Here is a 22,265-nt window from a genome sequence, read left to right as displayed (position 1 = left end):
ACAGTGCTCCATCAGCACTGTAGCTGCTCAGAAGTGTGTTTGTTACTTCTGCTGAGGCAGGTACATTGCCAGTTGTGTAATCAGCTACTTCACCCCAAGGCTTGGGAAGCAGTGTTTACAAAGAAATGGGGTGGAATGAAGTGTAAGTCACTGTCGGTCCTGAAAGAGGTGTCATCCAGACAATTTAATAACACAAGTAGAATTTCAGAGACAGTCTCAAAAACTTAATGAGAACACACTGTCCTCGGACAACAAAAAATATGTTTAACTGTTGCTAAACAGTCTTTATTCTAGTGCAAATATTTCCTGCCTCTTTTTAAAGACCATTTATCTAGAATAACCCAGTTGGGGGAAATGACCCGTTGACCGTCCTCTGGCCCTCGCTCACATTATTCATTTAGGCTCTTCCCAGAACGAATCTGAATTTGCTAAGACTCAACCACAGCCAGTTTTAAAGCTCCCTGTAATACATCTGGTTAGAGGATTAAGTAGATGGCTTAGGCAGAATCTACCAGCCAGAGACAAGGCTGAGGGACCTGCATCACCAGGCAGGTGCATGCTCCCATGCCTCAGGGCCGTCCACCTTGATTTTGAGGCAGGATCTCTTGCTGGTTCGAGGTCCACATATTCGACGAGGCTGTCTGGCTACCCAGCCTCAGGGATTGACTCGTCCCATCCCCCAGCCAGCTCTATTCTCACAAGAGTGTGCTGCACACCTGGCTTTGTCACGTGGGTTCTGACCGAGCAGTCTCTCACTTCTGTTCTCTTCACTGTTTGTCTTGTTATTGCTAAGCCCTAGTTCTAACTAATATTCCCACCAATCTCATGTAGCTTCCTCTGATGGCTCCTGAGTTGGTCTTGATTTCTGGAATGATTCGGATTCCAAGAGGTTATGACAGCCTTCAAGTATCACATGTCCCAGGCGGGTCAGCTGTGAAGTGAGAAGACACTATTAGATTGTCATGTTGGCTACTGTCTCTCTTCCCTGAGTGAAGCCACTCAGACGCTGCTAGTTCTTGTCTGTTGTCTTTCTTTCCATCCCTACTAAACCTTTTGTTTTGTTTTGTTCTGTTTGCATTTTGATATCAAGCTATCAACTCATTTCCCTTCTGTTCTGAATATAGAACTGGTTAGAATGTCACCTCTTCTCTTTGTGAGTTATTCCTTTTAAATAGTGTGTGTGTGTGTGTGTGTGTGTGTGTGTGTGAGAGAGAGAGAGAGAGAGAGAGAGAGAGAGAGAGAGAGAGAGAGAGAGGAGAGAGAGAGAGAGAGAGAGAGAGAGCTCTGAGGGTGCAGGTCATGGGAGACCACTCTTCTCTCTAGGAGCTGGTACCTGGACACCAAAATTGTAGCTTTATTGTTCCACAATCCATGCCCTTACACAACAAACAAACAAACAAAACAAGAGTAATATAATACCAACAGTTAAAAAAACAGAACTAACAACAATAACAAAAACAATTAGGAAATCTGAGAGCTGGTGTTTGTTAAAATCTCCACTGAATATTTGGGTAAAATTCTTAATGATTTGTCTAGATTCATTATGGCTAAAACACCTCCGTTCATCCCCAACTGTGTCTCAGGTTCCTCAGAGGGAAAGGACAGGCATTGGAGGTAACAGTCACTTATTGGAGAAAGTGCAGGAGTGGAGACAGGCCATGCCTAGCTCCCCGAGGTGATATCAACCAGCCATCTGGGGCCACATCCACAACAGGCTTCGCTGGTGGCAGAAACTGGGTTATGTTCTTCCTTTAATTTTCTTCAGACCGAGACCATGGTGCTCACCAGCGTAAACCTATAATAGGCAGCAAGGATATTCCTGTAGCCAAAAATGGAAGGAAACATGGTTTATAATGATTAATAGCATGACATGGAAATCTCTAATTTTTTTTTACTAAGAACATGATGTATTTATTTTTTCTAGTTCTTGTCTGACTTGTCAAACTGAGGGCAGTCTTAAGGGGAAACAGAGTCCTTTTCCTTGACAAGGGGCGAAGTGGCTGCCCCTTAGGTGTTAATTGACTTTCAGAAATTCCTGAAATGATTGTCTGAGGCTGTTCTTGCTGGGTCTATCTTCTCCTCTCTGCTCTTTCCTATCTAAGGAGCTTCTTGCGCCAGTGGGACCCCCTTGCCCCCGGCTGATGCTGTTCTCAGTTCTCACTCCGATGTCTTGTCATCAAGGTCCCTAAAGTCAAAGAGGAGCTCAAAGCTTGAGGGTCGTGTGATGCCTGTCATGTCCCGACACCTCTGGGGCACACTGCCGTGCTCAGCACAGAGGTTCACTGCTACTTAATCCTATCTTGTTAGATAGCGACTGCTTTCCACCTTCCCCAGGGCAACGGGAGGTTGGAAAGCGAGACAAGTTGCTCCTTCAATGCAGCCGGAATTTTATCTCTGTGATTTTTCTAATGGGGAACTCTTTCTGAAGTAGCGAGAAGAACAGAGCGGACACCAAGGATACAGAGACACCCACAGCTCCATCATTGCCCCCTCCTCTGGTCTGGCCATGACATGTTGTCCGTTGCCATCACTCTTCATTCTTCAACAAACTGATTTCCCAGAATGCACCGTCCTGACATCCTCTGGGCATGGCATCTGGAAGGCCGTATTTCCTTCTTCTAAGTCAGTAGTTTTGTGTTCAGTGAATCGGCAAGGACGTGGGCTACAGCCCAGCTCTGCTGTTCACCCCTTTCCTGTGGTTTTGACTCTCATACCAACACCTGCACAGAGGGAGAAGCGGACACTTTAAGAGCTGGTGCACGTAGCTTCAGATGGGACTATTTCTGACAGTGTTTCTTCCTCCCCTGAGGACAGGGTAGCTCTGGGAGGCTGGCAATGTCCAGGCACGAAGTGGAGACTGCTGGAAGTCAGCCTTGGCATATGCTGGACGAGTGTGCTCCGAGTCCTTCTCAGAAGCACCCAGGAGGAGCCGGCTCGGGTTTCTACCACTCCTGTTTCCACACAGTTCCTGTGCTAGGAGTGTCCTGTCAACTACCAAAGCAAAAAAGAGCCAGTGGGCAGTCTGCACCAGACAGAGGTCATGCACAGTGCTCAGACAGACCCTTCCAGACTCAGATCTTGCCCTGTTGAGAAAGGTGCTTTTATTCCCCGGTAAAGGTTGGGGATGAGAAGTGGGTAATTACGTATGTATTCAGAAACAACCATTCTGATTCACTGTGAGGATGGCTGAGCTCTGAGACCCGAGAGGAGTGACCTGGGTCAGCTCCTCAGCCCCCGAGGCCTAGCTGATGCTGAGCTCACCGTGAGTCCAGAGAATTCCTAGCTTGTACTATACTCGTGTTCTGCAGGGATCTTTTACACCGGCCGGCAATCGCTTTTGGTATTTTCATTTTCCAGTCTTCATTCTTTACATATTAAAAGTGTGTTTACATATTAAATAGTGTGTTCTCCAGCTTGGTAACAAATGCTCAGTTGACCTACTATGAGGTTTTATGCACTGTCTTGAGAATCATAGTTTTCTTTGAAACAGACAGCAGCTAGGTCCAGAACCCACACAAGCAGCATCTGTATGCCCCCCCAACCTGGAACCCATGCAGGTTGCATGTGCATGTCCCCACTGCCCAGAACCTATGCCGGCTGCATGTGTATGTCCCCACCGCTCAGAAACCATGCAGGCTGCACCGGTATGTCCCCCCCCCCAACCTGGAACCCATGCAGGTAGCATGTGCATGTCCCACCACCTGGAACCCACGCAGTCAGAATATCCATGTCCCACCACCTGGAACCCATGCAGGCTGCATGTGCATGTCCCCACCACCTGGAACCCATGCAGTCAGAATATCCATGTCCCACCACCTGGAACCCATGCAGGCTGCATGTGCATGTCCCCACCACCTGGAACCCATGCAGGCTACATGTGCATGTCTCCACTGCCTGGAACCCATGTAGGCTGCATGTGCATGTCTCCACTGCCTGGAACCCATGTAGGCAAGCATGTGCATGTCTCCACTGCCTGGAACCCATGTAGGCCACTCATGCCCATCCACTCCAACCTGCACATCCTCATCTTCCAGGTATACACCCCACCTCTAACTCACCCTTCATTGAGAGACCAATGACTCAGAGCTAAAAAACAGGTCTTGGGTTGCTTCAGACACTCTCTTAAGGGAATGATCGTCCAATCCATCAAGGATTCTGCATGCTGCTTGGGGGACGAGGTGATGAGTGAAGGCTGGGACCAACTGCACAGGCTGCACTTTATGCCAGGTCTGTTGCAGAACCTGAGTAGACACAACTCTGGGAAAGTCCAGTCTTGTTGTCCCCAAGCCTGCCAGCCCTGTTCAGTTTGTCCTCTTGTCTCTGATGCTGTCCTGCTGTTATTTGTGGCTACAAAAGGCCAAAGAGAGGGCTACATAGCAATCATCCTAACACTGAGGTTATCCAGGCTGGAGCCCTGCATGGTCAGACCAACCCAGACTCTCGACTTTCTCGTCAGGTGCATGGTCTGAGCTCACCAGGCTCTGTGCTGTCGCTGAGGTTTACAGCAACCGAGATGGAGGATGCACTGGGTCACCATGCAGTCGCGCAGAAGGGAAGGCAGTTTTCACCAGAGCCAGTGGCTGCTGCGGCTCCTGGGGCTGGGATGCAAGGGAGGAGGTCTGCTCTGATACTAGCTGATGAGAATGCAGAGCCCAGAGATGCCAAGTCTGCTCGCTGTGATCCAAGCCAGGCGCAGAATAGACGGAGAATGTTCACACACGTGGAGTATCAGGTCTCTGCCTCTCACAGCCTGCGGTCCTCATCTGGAGCAGATGCATCCAGGTCCTGCCGCACCCGGGACTTCATGTCCGAGGCCAGCCTACCAGCACAGGGTGTGAAGCAGACATGAGGCACATGTGCCAGCGTCTTGCAGGCTGTGCCTTGTTTTCCCCGAGGAAACAGAGGGCCTGGTGCTGATGTAAGTGTTATTGAAAGGAAAACACTAGCTACCAGTTTCCCCATGCTGTGGCTGTTTCCCAAATAAAACTCTACGGGTATAGAAAGCCCTTCAGGTTGTTAACATAGCCCATAAATATACATAACTATGGAAGCGTGAGGTGGGAACTTGTCATTCAGAATGGAACTGCAGCAGCAGCAGGTTACAGCCGTCTAGGTAGGGGAGTGTGGAGTAGGGCCGGGGAAAGTTTGTAGATCATCAGGGGGAATTCCGAGTCCGTTTGCCAATGCAAAGCCAGCAGGGGTTACTCAGTATGGACTATTCTTTCATTTGTATCCTATCCCGTTTCTTTCATCCTCACTTTCTGCTCAGACTGGCTTGTTTCACAGTTTCCATAGGGTGAGGAGAGGTGAGAGAAGGCCTTGGTACTCTGTGCTCTGTCTAGCTCTGTCTAGCTCCCTCTCAGATCTTCCTGGCGTCAGCACTGTCCCTTATCCAGGTCCTTGCTTCTGGAACTGACTTTCAGTGTGTCTTATGCCTGACAGCCAGCTGTTAGTATATGCTTTCCTATCCCTGAGTGTACAGGCCGAAAAAGACCCAGGACGGAGGGTCCACTCTCACACTTGGCCAGGGGATGAGGAGATGCCTGTCATGCAAAAAACCTGTCTTTTTCAGTGAACACAGTCTTGGCAGCTCTGCTCCTTTGGAAGGATCACCCTGGGTGGCTACTGTGGTATAGTCTCACCTGTTGCCTCCTGTATACTTGTGCACCGTGCTTGACTTTGTCCCTTCTCCTGGCCGCCAGGGTGTGTTGACTCCATCACTAAGGATCGTCTCTGGTCTTTACGTTCTCTGACACGGGCATTTTGCCTCTACTGTCCGCTTTAGACGGGCAGGTCTCCTGGAGCAACCCAGCCCTTACCCTTTTGTGACTGTCCCTCTACCTTACGAGGTAGTTTTAAGGTTCCACACATGGTCGTCAGAGCACCGGGGCTGCTCCGGTACATGCCCTGCCTGAACTCTGGGCTATAAAGATTTAATTAAATAGGCCATCTGTCACCTGGGAAATTTCGGGTTGCTTGAGATTACGATATATAGACCATCTGGCAAGTTTCCACAGGAAGGAATCCCTGCAGCCAAATACACCTTTTACGTTAACAACATTCTCCTTGCTACAGCCCTGGGGGACCCAGGAGTCCTCAGGAAATGAGACAGATTGTTCTGACCTTTCCTGAGCAGACACATCTCTACGTGAGCAGCTGGGTCTGGAGTAGATTCGCAGGCACTGGGACACTGAGTTTTAATTCTCCCTGCTGCTGCTGCCATGGAAGGGTTATGTGTAGGAAGATGGCTTGTCCCCTTCTGCCCCTCTGTTTCCCTTCGTAAGCCCTTCCATTGAGTACCCTCATTAGACACTGTGAGAGCATCCAGCTCCTACCCAGCTCTGTGTTTGAGTTCTCCAGGGCAGGATCTGGTGAACCATGGTGAGATTGAAGCATCTTGTTCTTCGACAGTGAGGACACTCACTCCATGGTGGCTTCCGTCTTCAGTCCTTCCCTGCCACCGATTCTAAGGTAGAAAGAATCCAAACACATATAGATGGGTGTGGTTTTCTAAATACAACAAGCACCATCCCCGGTCACACAATAAAGATGGCACTGCCTTGTGTGCGGTACTCTGGATGTGTGGGATCATGGTGGGGATGTAGTGGCTAGTGATGTTGGAGTCTAAGGAATAGGAAGGGAACCCTGGTCAGAGGAGCCGAAAGACAGTGCCCTGAGCACACTGAGGCTTCAAGCTGATCTGTTAAAAATGATGTCTTAACAAGAATGAGACCTAAGTAGAATCAGCACCATTGATGGCGAGCAAAAAACCAGACCTGTGGATTCAGAGTGAAGAGAGCCAAAAGCCTGGGAACCTGTGTCCTTAGAAAAGCTTCCTATGCTTCCACGTTGTTGTACAACATTGAAGCATTAGCTGGTTTTCAGGGAGGAAAATTTGCTAAGTTATTGACTGGGTCCTGGGAAGATGGGTCAGACAGGCATAGTCTTCCCTTAGGTAATTTCCACTTTCCTGAACCCTTATCCTGGAATTACTCGGGCCCTTTTGCTTGAGTGGCGACCTGGAGAAGAGAACACTTTAGTGACTTGGAAATGTAGGCGTAGGTGGTGTTTTCTGATGTTGTAACAATATCCCCCTTGCTCCGTTCTTCCAGGCTTGATGCCCTAGTGAGCTGGAAACCGTTTCATTCAACCTCCTTTTCCCAAGCCTCTCTGACAGGCGTCTCTCTGACAGCTAGTCTGTGAGTGGTTACGGAGCTGGATGGTGACAGCAGTGTGTGTCACACCAGAGACACCTGAGAAGCAGCCACTGCACGAACGCACGGTCCCTCTTTGGTGCCTCACCAAGGAGCCCTTAATTGGTTATTTTTTTACAGAAAGCTTTTAGCTGTGCACAATCATAGATCTAATTTTCCAGGATATATTTGTGCCAGACACCAATAATTATTCTGTAATTAACAATATTTTTACAAGATAACTATTTTTAAAGCATAAAAAAATCCCCAAACGGAAGCCAGGTATAAAGCCATCAGTCTTCCATCTTGAAAGAAAATGCCTTTGTCCCCAGTTGGTGATACGACCGTGCAGGCGTCTGTCACTCACTAGGTACTTTAGGTCAGTGAGTATTCATTTTCTGAAAGAAACGCTGGCATATTAGACTTACACAGCCTAGGTGCAGGACTTTAGGCTTACCGTATTTCATGTTGGTTCAATGTTCCAGTAACCATGATGATTTGGACCATAGTTTTTAAAACTTTGGCTATCCAACCTATTGAAAAACAGCCATCATCTTTGTACTGTTTCTGAACTTGATAGCTTTCAAGGATTAAAACTTTACATTTTAAAAATGAACTGCACAGGTACAATATCTTAAATAAGAATAGAAATATACATACAGTATAACAAAAATAACCTTAAATTTGTATCACTATACAAAAATCCATACCAATGTAAAATATTTGAGACTAGTGGTTATTCATAAGTAGACTCAACAACCTACTCTTTTATCCCATCATTTCTGCACTACCAAAGACAAACCAGCCTATATCTCAAGAGTCAGTTTCTCTTCTCTCTTGGTATTCAATTCTGTTTAAAAGTTAAAAGTGAAGGCACCATGAGCTGTGAAGACCTTAGAACTCCCTGTTCTATGTTTGAACTCCTGGTGATCTGTAGGAAGCTGAAGAGGCCAACCATGAACTGACTGAGCACTCAGCTCCAGGGACTCCCAATGGGGATGTGCCTACTCAGGATTTATATAGACCTCACTCAGGTGTTTGTGTCTTTAGACACCTCAGCCTGTGTGTGCAGCCAGAGACTGTTCTTGCTCGACACAAGTTTGTGTTCTTTCTTCCTCTCCCGGTTGCCTGGTCTCTGAGTAAAGAGCTCTATGCCCATCCATGACCCAATCATTCTGCCGTGAGTCCATGGGTTACTACAGTTGCAATCAAGTATGAGATTTTTTTTTTAAATACAAACAATGATAGTTCAGTTTTAGAAATCTGTTACCTGATAATATTTTCTGGGCAGTTTCTGCACAGAAACCTTAACTCAGGAAAACATCAAATAGCAGTACATGTTTATTCTGTTTCATGATAGAGTGAGATCAGCCAGACTGGGGTGGAGAGTGAACACCAGAAATGGCTCTGACTCTTGGAAGAGACTTCCAGTGCCACATTACAGGGTGGGATACATCCAAAGATGTTCACTCTGCCTCAGGAGACCTGTGACCTCAGCTTTGGCAGGAAGGACACAGACAGGAACCTGGAGAAATCCCACGGGAGTCCTACAGAAGTACTCTGAGTGTTTCACATGACCATGCTCTCCAGACCTCTCCAGCAACAGTTCCATCTACAAGTTCCTTGAGAGGTTGGGATTGCGGCTGTCATCAAGGCCCTTGGCAAATTTTCACCATTGTTCTTGGGAAGCCCAGAGAGACTCCAGGTACCAGCAGGCCAGGCTTGAGGACAAATGCTTAGGCAGCTCCTTATTTCAGACTCACCCCTCAGATTCCTAGTGTACATTCATCTGATGGCCCAGCCTACAGAGAGTTAAACCAAGGCAAAGGTTTTCTGGGATGTCATTTAAGGGAGGCCCCATGACCTTATATCCATAGCTTCTTTTAAGGATGAGAGTGATGGCAGCCCTGTACAGGCCATGTGCCACCCATGTCTGGATTTTTCACACCAATTTGGTGTTTTCCTGGGTCTTGGCTCCTAAGCTAGAGCTGATTTCCATCAATGCATGTGTGGGAATTTGGCAGCACACATTCCAGCCCCCAGGAACTACACTTCAAAAGATGGAAAACACAGGGGAAAGTAATGAGATCTGAACATAAATATTTCAAGTACAGAAATATAGAAACTAGCAAGATAGAGTTAACATAATAATGGGGATGGTTTTTAATCTTATAGTTGGAAAGTTTGGTGTGATTTCCACTAGAGCTTTCCAATTCTGACTTGATCCCTCTGTGGGGTACAGCCTGGAGGAAGGATTACCACATCGGCTTTTCACACCTGTAGTAAGCCAGCTCAGCAGACTTTCCTAACTCTGGTTAGTTGGTTGCCTGTGTCTACATTTTTATTACTTTCATAGGCCTGAGGTTAAACAATAAGAAGGTTTGAGTTAAGACAGCAGGAGATTGATGGGGAATGGGTTCTGGGCCCCAGGGCACATGACCCTGAATGAGTCTGTGGCTGCACAATAAAGAGATGCTATTATCTTGGAACAGTCTTGTTTTAGGAATAGCTGTGTGCCTGTTTTTCAGAGGCCACAGGACCTGGATCATTATTACTGGTGGCTAAAGTATCAAGCATTTCAGCCAGGCTCATTTCTCACTCCCTCCGCTCTAGGTGGTGGAGTCTTCCTTGGGCACAGGAAAGGTACTAGCTGGGCTGGGCTCACAGCAGCCTCTTGCCTGCTCACAAGGGTCTGCCTACCTTCCCCTCCCCACCCCCTCAGCAGGGAGACTGAACTCATCTGAAGCTTTCTCTCCCCTCACACCACGTCTACTCTAGGAAGGTTGTCCAGGGAGGGTAAATCTGTCTGTCCTTCCCGTCACTGTGGGGTTAAGAGCAGTAAGGAGAATGGAGGGGATTCCAATCCTGGTTCAGTCACCGGGTCCTTACACTGGTCTCCTGCAAGCCAGTCTGGTTATAGTTCCCTAGATCATCCACCTTCAGGTTTCCACTAAGCTGGAGAAAGGGTCATGCCTCTGTCTCTTTGTGTCTTTCTCTCTTTCTCAGTATGAGGTGTATCAATTTTCCAAGGCTGTCGAGCCTCTAAGGCTGGCATGGTGGTTTGGAGAACCTGTGTGTTGAAGTAAGTTCAAAACAAACACTTCATGCCATGAGCTGGGTGCTATGACCTGACCCCTACATATGTCATACTCCCTCCATGCCTCAGACCCCTTAGCTCCTAGAAATGCTTGTTCAAGAATGCTCAGGGGAACTATAAGCTTAAAGAAAACATCACCATGACCGTTCCCCACTGAGAAGTCACTGCAGAGAGAGGGACTTTGGGCTGTAAGCCCAGTTCAATTGGTAGCAATGCCACAACTCAATACAGACTTTTTAAACTCATCAAGAATCAACGAGCTCAAAATACAAAACATGCCATCAAACAGATACCTCACACTCATGATGTCTCAGACGTTGAGCAGCTCAAGGCCCGTGTTCTTACCCTAATAGCTGGCCCCAATCTCACAGTGTTTTGTTGGACCGGGGCTAACACCATTGTCGTGTCTGGCTGGCACCGGTATGAACCCAGGTTAGGACCACACAATCTCTTCTCTCCGTAAACTGCTGGTTGCCAGCATTGCCTCTGTGTGGGGTTTCCTTGAGGGAGCCAGGCATGCCATGTAGGTCGTGGGGAGAAAGTGTAAATTCATGTGATCATCTGCAGAGGAGGTTTGCCCTGCAATCAAGGAGTCATCATGAACATGTATAAATTCATGCTGGAAAAAATCATAAGCATAAGCAAAATTACTGAAATTAGTAGTCTTTAAATAAAAGAAGTCTGTTTTTTAAAATGAGAGTGTTTCATAGAGAGTGAAAAACATATTTATTTTGAAAGATAAAACAAAAATACAAGGATTTTTTTTAAGGCATTGACTATGAACTGCTCTGGAGAAGTGGCTGTAGGGCCACGCACTTATGAACTCAATTCTGTATTTACTTGGAAAAACCGTCCTAGCAGAACTATCCCTAAGTAAAGTGACGTTCCTGCTACATCAAGGCCTGCATGCCTACTCCTGACACTCACCGTGGAACCCCAGCATTGCTGGAGGTCTTCGGGCCCCAAGACAAAGCATTACCCACTGAGTCCTGCATTTCCTGCAGCCTGTGTCTGGGTGGAGACCTAAGGGTGCAGAGGAACACAAGGGCTTACTGCTCATGAGCTAGATAACAGGTTAAGATGGGAGGACTGGGAACTGGTACCTGCAGAGCTAAGGGTTTCTGCCTACAACACCAGACATTGTGAGGCCACACACGTGGGCTCACTGCCCTTTGACCCCAAACCAGGTCAGTCCTCTTGGATGTTTGCTGGGGTGCATCTCCCTGGTGACACAGGTTAATATCATGATGCAGCTACATTTCACATTTGTATCCTGAAGTAATCACCTTCAAGAGCTATGGGTTGTTTTAGTGTTCTCTTCCCACCACTCAAGGCTCATATCTGTTTGTCTTGGCCCTTAGAAGTAAATTCTTGTACCCTACACTCTATGTATCACAGAGGTGATAGTGCCCTAGGCTTTGTCGTGGGGACAAAGGGCTCTCTGATTCTTTCAGGGAGAAAATAAGCTCAAGGTGCTTGGCGAGGAAGGCAACACAAACCTGGGTGGTGGCAGATAAGGCCTGCAGACAGTGCTGGCCCTTCCTCTGAGTCTGTATCTCACACCTCCACCATCATGTCTGAACACCCACGTTCAGGAGACACCCCTTCTTAACTCTCAACCCAGATTGCCTAGAAATGCCTTCCAGAGTCCTCATTCCAACCAGTTCCAGCCAATTCCCCTCATTCTCCCTTCTTCAGAGGTGACACCGTATTCCTTTTCTATTTATTGATAGCCCTAATATAGCAACCATAGGCGGCAGAGTCTATTATGGCTATCAGTTACCCCCGACAAAAGGAAATAAGGACTTCATACCCAAGCATCCATCCCAAGCAAAGACCTTCTTGATTTTGATTGTGACAAGATCTCTGGCTCTCCACAGGTCCTCAGTGGACACTCTCTGAGCAGAGGTGACCAGTGGCTACCTTCTCCATTTTACCCTCTGAATCTTTTGGCTCTAAGCACTAGAGAGCTCATGGGTGCACCCCAGGGTTTTGCACAGGTCCACTGTGCTCCCTCATGATGTCTCTTTCCTCATGGTTATCTTGGGTTAGCTCGTTACAAGGCTGGTACTTAGGAAGCATCATCACATGGGCCTGCTACATCTTTTCTGTCCTGTGTCATCTCTGATTGTCACAGAAGGGATGGCTCCCACCCACAGCCTCTGCCACTTCAGGCTTCTGTTTCCTTCCTGGAGAATGCCTCAGGGATACAGAGCCTTTTCTCAGAGATCTTTGCCCAGTGGTTATGGTTTTTCCTATAGATCCTAATCCATTCTTTTAATTGAGCACAGAAGAGATACACAGTCTTTCTAGTCTCACGTTCCACAGCTCTATGAAAGACTCACATCTGTTTTCTGCTACAATGTTTAATAAGTCGAAACAGATTTCCACAGATCCTTGCCATAGGCAGCTAGCATTGACTTGAATCATAGTAACAAAAACCCAGGTGTCCAAAAGGAAAACCATGAAACCAGAATGTCTTTAACCACACCAGCAACTAGTCTCTCTGTGTAGCTGCCACAACTCACAGTAGAGATAATATCTCAGACTTGACAGAGAGGAGTCCAGGGAACCCCAAGGGGCCGAGTAGAGGGAGGCTGAAGAAGAAGAGCTACCATGCATGTAGAATGCTCTGTGGAAAACTGAGCTTTAGAAAGAACAGCGATCTCACACGGTCAAATCTGGGGCTCAATGGTGTGAACTCCCTTGATCCTTGAAATGTGTTGATCTGGTGTCCGGAGTGGATCTGCCCCTAAGGAGGCCACCACACATCTTCCTCTTATTGTTTCTAACCAGATGTGGAGTTTCAGGAGATCTGTAGTAATGGCTGACAACCTCTGGACTCACTCCCCTGGGTTAGATCTCCCTGTGTGGATCCCGGCTGGGAGACGTGTCTCATGTAACAAAGGGATACCCATACGTGCCTTGTATTGTGGTTTTGAAGATCAACCAGAGGCTGATCTCTGTATCATGTTATAATTCAACAACTGCTAGAAAACATGGCTAATAGTTGCTGCACATCAAGGTCCACACCTGTGAATTACCAAGTGCCTGTGTCTGCGGAGTGCCAGTGGCACCATGCTATACAACGTATCTCCATCAAACCAGCACATTCTTATGAATACCTCTAACCTACTAATTTCTGAATACTTAATCTTTTTTTCCATTGCCCAGAAAAATCTGTTATACTTTATGGATTCCACTAACAGAGAAAAAAATGTGCATTTTTTTTTTAGGTTGTCCTGGTGCCAAAAAGCATGAATTTCTGACAAGCGTCCTGGATGCACTCTCCACAGACATGGTTCATGCCGTCTCCGACCCCTCTTCTTCCTCTGGCAGGTATGCTGTGTCTTGCTACGGAGCCGTGCGCTGGCCAGAAGCCCAGAAATGTGAAGGAATCTGGAACACTGAAGCCTTCCTGGCCAGTGGCCAAGAGAGCCCAGGCAGCTCACGAGGCTGTAGCTAGGTCTAGAGGAAAGGACCCTCTAGGCCAGGAAGACACTTGGGAATAGCCCCCACTCCTCATTGTCAAGGGGTCCTGGGGCCCAGGGAGGGCTGTGAAGGGGGATGTACCTATTGTCAAGGGGTCCTGGGGCCCAGGGAGGGCTGTGAAGGGGGATGTACTTTTCTTTGGGTGGATGTTGAGGTTGAAATTGAGTCTGGGAGTTATCTATTGGGTTTTAAATACTTTGGAATTCTGCAACAACAACAACAAAATGGTTTGTTTTGTTTTCAAGTTAGGGTTTCTCTGTGTAACCCTGTCTGTCCGGAACTCCCTCTGTAGACCAGGCTAGCCCCAGACTCAGAGATCAGCCTGCCTCTGCCTCTCTAGTGCTGGGACTTATTTACTGTAGAAACCCACACAGCATGTGAGGTTTACCTCCTTATCCAGGTTCAAGTACACAACTCGGGGCATTGATCCTGCTGATACAGCTCTGCCCCTACAGATACTTTCCTTGTGCACACCGGAGACACACCAACGCCTGAGTTTTGTTTCATGTTAGAACCTGTGGTGCTGTGGCCCCTCTGTCTCATGGTACAGGGTGATAGAGTTCTCCAGGTGAACAGCTGTGGTACTTTAACACTTAAACTCACTCCTGTGTGTTCACAATCTCCCATTGTGTTTTTGAAAAGAATTTTTACTTTAAGGTTTTTATCTTCCTTAAAATCCCACCCTTGCAGTGAGCTCCTGGATGTCTCATGCATGAAGTTTCCTTAGCAAAAACCCTTCCTTCATCTTGTGTTTTTTTTTTTTTTTTTTTTTGCATAAGGGGAGAAGGTAACACCAAGGCAAAATGTCACAGTTACATAATAAGCTAAGGCAAAAGAAATCACCTAAATTTCAACTTTATATTCCATACTGTGGAAGTGATTGTCATGTGTTCCAGCATCTGACACAGGATAGTGCCAGGGAGCCCTGTCCCTGCAGGCCATTGGCTTCTGCTTGCTGTGTCTGCACACTTATGGAGGAAAGGTCATCTAAAGCAGTGGACAGTGGAGTCCACAGAGCCCAAAGTGATGGCACAGGTCCTCCACCTCGGGTGACAGGTGAACATGGTCACTGCACAGCTTCAAGGTCTGAGCCACAGCCTGGCTTACCTGTGCCTTAGAATGTCCAACTTGAAAAAGACATCGATCTAGTTATAACTTTAAACATTTTAATGTCACCTTCCACTAACCTTTTCTCACATACACAGTAGAGAAATGACTGCATTAAGGCAGACACTCCGGGGTGTAGACGCCCTTGGTGGATCCTGGTGGCTGAACCCACCTATTGGCTAAGGGAACCCAGGTCTCAGGAGAGTGACTTTTCATTCCAAGGCTTCAACCACAGTGTACACACGTGCTGTGGTGTCCCTGGTGCTGAACACACTGGCGGGGCCGTTACAGATTACTCTTCTATGTTGTATTTGAAAGTGACTGTATCAGACATTGAGCTGGGACAGGCACAGGGGTGGGGAAAAGGAGTCAGAGCCAGAGGGTACGGCAGCTTCAGACTGCTGCCTGACGTGGTCGTCTCTCATGCAGGCTGCCGGAGCCGGACCCCAGCCACACCCTGGAGGAGAGGGTTGTGCACTGGTACTTCAAGCTGCTTGACAAGAATGCCAGCGGAGACATCGGCAAGAAGGAAATCAAGCCCTTTAAGAGGTTCCTGCGGAAGAAGTCCAAGCCCAAGAAGTGTGTGAAGAAGTTTGTGGAGTACTGTGACACAGACAATGACAAGTCCATTACCGTGCAGGAGCTGATGGGTTGCTTGGGGGTCACCCGCGAGGAGGGGAAAGCCAGCCCCAGGAAGCGCCACAGTAAGCCTTAATTCACTACTCTGACCTTGGTTATTTTGGGGGTTCCTGTCTATGGGGTTACTTCCTGGATGTAACAGGTTGCCTTACGGTCTGTTGTATTGGAGAAACATGGTATACTGTTGGTTGTTGTCACCCTTGGAGAAGAAACGACCACAGGTGGTCACAAGCTGCCACGCGGTCGGGAGAACAGCAAGTCTCAGGAGCATGAGCTCCATGTAGTTCTGGAGCCAAACCAGCTATTGTTCTAATCCTAGCGGCTAACTGTTCATGCATGCCTTGGTTCCTGATAGCAGAACCATTGGTGATAACCGGCCAGCCCAGTCTGTAGACTCCACCGGAACCTTCAGAACCATCAGGCCAGGTCAGAGGCAGGGGACTCATCATCGTTATAAGATCAGTGGACCCAGTGGGCTTAGCTAGCCTAGCAGATGGGCATATGTCTCAGTGGAGCATAGTCTATGTCCCCAGATATAAGAGGAGTAGAGGGAATCCCAGGATGATGGAGCCTCAGGTTCTGAAATTCAATTCTATGATTTGGTGACCAGTTTCATCAACACGCTGGAGAGCATGCAGAGTGTGAATGCATTTCTCCCTCTGTACCTCTGAACTGAGCGGTTGTGGTCAGGACAGCATTACAGTAATAGGCTGAAGGATATTTAGGTAGCCATCTTGAAAACAAAGAGCCAGCTTTCCAGAAATTAGCAAGAATCCCCTCTCAATGACAGAAATCTAGCCTGGACCCTGATTTTTAGTTATATAACATACCATGGCATGCAGTGCATGCCACAAATGGAGAGATATTTTGCCTGATGGTACAGCTCACAGCTGGGATATCATCAAAATGGCATCTGGGGTCAGCGTGTTCCTTGGAATGAGGTGTTCACCTGCACAGAACAGAGGCTTGCCAGGAATCCTGAACTCAGAACAGGCTTTGGAAGCAGAGCTAGTACAGGTGCTACCCTGCAAAGAGGGAACATCGATCGGACGTCAGCAGGCTCAGAGCAGCCCTAGAGATGGGATACCTGGTCCTGGAAAGGAGAGGGCAAAGCAACAGTCAAGGGAAGGTAGAGTCTTCTCACTGCTTTTAAGTGGCCTAGTAAAACTCGCGTGAGTTCCTGAGGTTGGAGGTGGATATGGGCTGAGGAGACAGGAGTATCTGGGATTCTGACCTGTGTGTACTGTGGTCCACCAGGCACCAGGTCATCTAATGCTACCTCGGCACTAACAGGGAATTGGGAGAGATGGGGCAAGTCCACTGGGGATCGACAGCAACTGTCCATGGCCAGGAGAGGCCAGGACAAAGCAGGAAGTCAGGTTGGAGAACCCCAGAGACTTTGGCCAGGTGAGAGCCAGAACTCTGAGCAGAGGCCAGAGTGAGGCAGGGGCCACCTGAGGTAGAGGGTTTGTGTACCATAGGAGTGGGTACCTCACTGGGAATAGGAAGGGGAGACCTCCAGCCCCCAAGTCAAGAACAAACAGCACCTGTCCCTCAGCTGTGATTTCATGTGAAGATTTTGGTAAAATGAGCCAAAGCTAATGTTTCCTAATTTTAATACTGAACCAAAATACTTAAAAGAACAGAATGTGTGTGTGTGTGTGTGTGTGTGTGTGTGTGTGTGTGTGTGCGTGCGTGTGTGTGTGTGTGTGTGTGCATGTGGTGGGAGGGGGAGGGTCAGTCTGGGCTCAGAATCCATGCTTTTCTGGGAAAGTTCTGGAAGACCACACTTTGTGGTTGGTGAACCCATGTTTAGGATTTGGGATAAAATAAGCCATTCTTCTAATGTCAGAGAGGGACATTGGTGTCATAGACAGTGTCTGTGGTGATTAAGTAACCCGTGCTGCCAAATCTAGGTGCAGGGTCTCTATGGGTGCATTGTCATCTGACCGAGTCTGCCCACTGACGATGCCGAGCCTGTTGTTAAGCAAGCACTATTTGACTAGCAATAATGTCTCTTCCCTTCCCAGCCCCCAGAGGAAACACTGAAAGTACAGCCAATAGACAGGTGAGTGTGTCTGTGTTACAGACTTTATGATATTCCGCTTACTTACACTTTACAAGAGAAATCTGGGGGCGGGCATGTAGGTTTAGGGGCAACAGGGCAGCTTAGCTAAAGCAGCTCCCCGTGAGAGCATTTGGAGCTAAGAAGCTTCTTTGACAAAACCTGCTTTCGATCACTGACCCGCTGAATCCTCCATTTAAAGATTCTGCTGTTTTTTCTAATTATTTGAAATTTTAATTAATTTGTTAATTTAAAGACGGGCTTTTGAGTGTGTGGCAGAAGTGGTTTGGGAAGGTGGTTTTGCAGTTTTTTCTTAGATATTGAGGAGATTGCCGGGATGGGAGACACTCTTGGGTGCCCCTCAAACAGCCCAGTCACCCGGAGACCTGAAGAGGCCGGAGTTGGGCTTCCAAAGAGATTCTCGGTTCCCTGCTGTGTTAATAAACATTTGTGCTTCTGAGGCCACATTTCTAGATGTACAATTAAAGGGCACAGTTGTGGTCCCCACATCCCAGCCACAGCCTAAGTGGGGACACTTTCCAGGGTTCTTCCCCAAGGCCAGACAAGCTGCTTTGCTGATGACTCTGGTGTGTTGGCTGTTTGCTTTGGCTGCACCTGTTTGATGCTGGGCAGATGCTCACCGTGTGATGTGGGTTTTAAGTAGGGACCTCCAGCACATACCTCGGAGGGAACTGCAAGCCGTTTCATTAGAAAAGACGTGTAATTCGTTTTCCTTTGTTTAGCAAATGTTTATGGTTTTAACTTTTCCAGTCACACTGCAAATCACTTACGCTTGTGAAGGGGGCAGGTCTGAGAGCAATTACCCAGCTCCCTCCAAAGGCTTCCCAGGGGCTGTTTGCTCTCGCTAATGGCAACTATTGGCACACGTGTGTCATGCAATCTTAAATACCCCCACTCAAAAACAGAACCTTGCACTTCAGCATGGTTCCAGAAAAAGACGGAACGGTGTAGTTTCTCCATCTTTCTTGTAGTGACGCAAAGCATGGAGTGAATCCTACCATTCTCGCTGTATGCCATGGGGTGGGGTCAGTGGGCCAGGAACCAGAACATGACTTGTTTTTCTAGGCAGCTTCATACTTGTTCATCAAGGAATAGAGCTGTGCCCTCTGGGTGCTGGGTATGGGTGCCAAGGTCAACCCTCTTCCCCAACAGTTCTGGTCATCTTCTGTAATGACTGTCTTTATCTGTAACTAAGACAAAACTTGTATCTTCAGTAATGACTGTCTTTATCTGTAACTAAGACAAAACTTGTATCAACTTAGTATAGGAGATACTTACCGACTCATGGTGTTATCAGAAGGGAGGAAAGACAGCCTCAATTTTAAAGTTTAGTATTTTAAGCATCACACAACGTTTTAGTATTTTGGGATCAATTTCTACTTGTACAGATTGCTACACTTGGCGAAAAACGGTGGATGCTTTTCTTAACAAGATGACTTCCCTTAAAAGTCCCTGTGGTGAGGGGCATCAAGAGACCCCTATTATAATCACAAATGCAAGCTGTATTTCTTCTTACGTAAAAGAGCAAATAGAAAGCTAAAAGGAAGTGTTTAAATGGCATACACCTGTACCCCCGCTGAGGTCTAGTGACGGCACGGTTGAGGTTACCCTATTCTAGTAATTTGAAGTCAATGCAATTTTTCTCAGATGATGCATTTTCCTAGTGATTGCCAGGGGAGAAGGCACTTCCTACACGATGCGCCCACTCATCCTTCCCTCCCAGCTACTCTATTGTTTCCTGTCTGGTTTCCCTTAGCAAACATGTTTACTTCCAGCAGCGAGCCTTGGTCTGCACAGAGGGGAGACGTGTACATCTTCATAAGATTGTCTTTTTCTTTTCTAGCCCAGGAAACAAGGATGAACGGCTGACTGACTCTCCAAGGAAGTTCCTAGACATGTGGGGATCCCTCACCAAAGAGCTATTAAAAACGAAAAAACGTATAGTATTTGCACTTTGTACTTTAAATGTAAATTCACTTTGTAGAAATGAGATATTTAAACAGACTGTTTTGATCTGTGAAAATGGAAGGCTGGCTTCAGGAATTTAATCACATACAATGTATGTGTCCTTGTTTGACCTTAAAGATCTGTGCTGGTGGGGATGGGTTTTGAATGCATTTCCATTTCATTTCCTTGTCCTTTCGTGGAGGGCCTGGTTTGTACCCTTGCCCTTTTCTCTGCCTGCAATCTCTGTTGGCTGGCTCCCAGCGTTCCTGATGCAAGCCAGAGGACTGTCACTTCCTTAGAGGCTTACAGGGCCATGCAGTTTACATGCATGGTCACCTGGTCTATGGTTGCCTGTTCCATGAGGTTTTGCTGTCTAGAGATGCCACTCGATACCGTGGGTTACACAGGCACCAGCTCGAGCATAGCCTTAGCCTCTAGTAGCCCCTGGCTGAGGTTCTGCTGCCAGACTGTCATATTCTGGTCTGAGCTTCTGCTTGAGCTTTGCCTCTGTTTGAGCCAAACCTGCTGTTCAATCTCCAAGGAGCTGAGAGGGCCAACTCCAGAGAGTCCTTCTTCAGAGAACAAACCTAAGCCTGGCAGACTGACTCCATCCCTCCGGCTCAGTACCCAGTCCACCTGCCTCTCTTCTAAGTGGCTGTTGCCCTTCCTGCTGTGGCCCTCCCCAGGGAACCATGTCTTCTGCGGAGACCATGGACCACATCTTGAGGAAGACGCAGCTATAATGCATCATCCCAAGAGTACTGAACAGCAGGCAGCTAAGAATATCACTCTCACTCTCTGGAGGCCTCCAGGATAGGAGGAAATTCATCCAAGGCCCTTATGGGATGAAGGTTAGGAACCGGATGCCCATGCTGGGGGAAGCTGGCCTGACCTGTGTGTATGGTTGGCTGCCATCCTCAGACCTAGAATCTGGTCTCAAGAAACAACTGCAGATCCAGGAGAGCTGGGGCAATTCTCTCAGATCAGGTTCTAATGGAAAGCCTCCCATGGCCCCCAGCCTCTCCGCATACGCCTGTGGGTGTGTGTACACACTCTAAGGCCTTTGCTTATTGGAACCGTCTGGAGATAAGAACTGAATGGCTCACATGCATGCCAACATTGTCTACAAAAAAAAGTATGATCTCAACTGTTTTGGATAATCTTTTATATTTCTGAACCCTGAATTTAATCATTTTTATGACATTAAATATGCTATTAAAACCGTATCAGTCTTCTTCTCAACAATCAGTGATTGTTTACTGCTGACAAGTATGGTTTAGAGCATTTTATGTGGATGAGTGTTGTGCCTTGGTGTTTGTCTGTGCTCCTCTTACATCCCTGGTGCTCGCAGAGGTCAGCAGAGGGCATCAGATCTCCGGGAACTGCAGCTATGGACAGTTATGAGCTGCCACAGAGGAGCTGGGAATTCAGCCTGTTTCCTCTGTAAGAACAGCATGTGCTCTTAAGCGCAGCCTCATCTCCAAGGCGCTACATAATTGCTTATTTATAAATAATATCCACTAGTTGAAGCCAAAGGTGCAGGTGCTGGTCCAGCAGCTTTGGGGCTGATTTTGTCCATTGAGGCTGTGTGACTTGGGACGTGTTCCCAAGGTTTTCTGAACCTCAGGTTTTCTCCTCCAAGACAGGCATGTTGGCACATTCCCCACTGCAGGTGGGATGGATGAGTTAAGGGTTGTAGATGCCTCGGTCTGCCCTGTGTGGTACACTGGAAGTTTCTCTTCCTTCATTGCATGGCAAAGCCCCAGGACGGATCCACAGCACCCACTCCTGCTTCTCCTGTTGCAGACACTAGAGATGACAGTAGCAGCAAAAATTTGCCTTGTTTTGTAAAGTTAGTGCTGTTCCATGAGTCAAATCGCCGGAGCCTTGAATATGACAGCGCCTTCTTCCACCCCAGTGTCCAAAGCTCCGCACCATCCTGGCTGACTCTGCAATAATATTTCACTCAGACTCTCGAAGTCCCTTCTCCACTGGGCAGCCTCTTCCAGTATCTCTGCTTCCTCTCAGGGATTCCCAGCTCAGAGCAGAGAGACCCTCAGTCTGAGCATCGACAACATGAAAAGGGGAAGGGGTGAGGAGGACCAAAGGGCACAGAGGGGAGAGGGGCTTAGGCCAGGTTCTGAAGAAGGCATGAGAGAACAGGATGTTCAGGAGGCCGGCAAATCATGAACGAGGCAGGAGCTGCATGTGGTTCTCATTGAAGACATTAATACCGAAAACTTAAACCAGCGGCTGGCTTCCTTCTCTGCCCGCAGGGGCTACATTTAGGGTTGGGCACCCTCCTATTTGAAAAAGCATCCCTGCTTCCTTGTCATTCTGCTTGGAGGCTTTTAGAGGCACACTGAACATCTCATAAATCATTTGCACAGATGTCACACCCACCTGAGCTGTTTCCATGATCAAGGTGAAATGTTTTAGCTCTCGCTGAAACTGATGCAGGCATGAGTCATGGGACCTTAACTGCCAAGCACAAAACCAAATCGCGCAAGCAACAGAGCTACTCCAGAAAGCTAGTAAAAAGACATAAAGGGTGACATCAGAGGAATGGTTGATGATGGTGGCAGTGATGGTGATGTCATAATGGTGGCATTGATAACAGAAATGATGGGTATGGTGGTGTTAATGATGGCTGTAGTGAAGGTGATAGTTATATGATGATAATGGTGGTGGTGGTGGTGGTGGT

The 22,265-nt window shown here is 47.6% G+C and overlaps 1 protein-coding gene across 1 annotated transcript in view; it reads left to right on the top strand.

The window, feature by feature from the left end:
- Smoc2 (SPARC related modular calcium binding 2) overlaps nucleotides 1–20,787 on the top strand; it is a 133,151-nt gene extending 112,364 nt beyond the window's left edge. Inside the window, exons 15-18 of the mRNA XM_026787492.1 lie at nucleotides 13,527–13,629; nucleotides 15,319–15,593; nucleotides 17,559–17,596; nucleotides 19,458–20,787. Of these exons, the coding sequence (XP_026643293.1) occupies nucleotides 13,527–13,629; nucleotides 15,319–15,593; nucleotides 17,559–17,596; nucleotides 19,458–19,475 (434 nt within the window). The 3' untranslated portion in view covers nucleotides 19,476–20,787. The remainder of the gene's footprint in view (nucleotides 1–13,526; nucleotides 13,630–15,318; nucleotides 15,594–17,558; nucleotides 17,597–19,457) is intronic.
- Nucleotides 20,788–22,265: the final 1,478 nt, after the last annotated feature.

The sequence above is a fragment of the Microtus ochrogaster genome, linkage group LG9 (genome assembly GCF_000317375.1).
Source record: "Microtus ochrogaster isolate Prairie Vole_2 linkage group LG9, MicOch1.0, whole genome shotgun sequence".
In the NCBI taxonomy this organism is placed as follows: domain Eukaryota; kingdom Metazoa; phylum Chordata; class Mammalia; order Rodentia; family Cricetidae; genus Microtus; species Microtus ochrogaster.
Note: the sequence above shows the minus strand (reverse complement) of the source record. Positions and strands in the feature narration are given on the sequence as shown.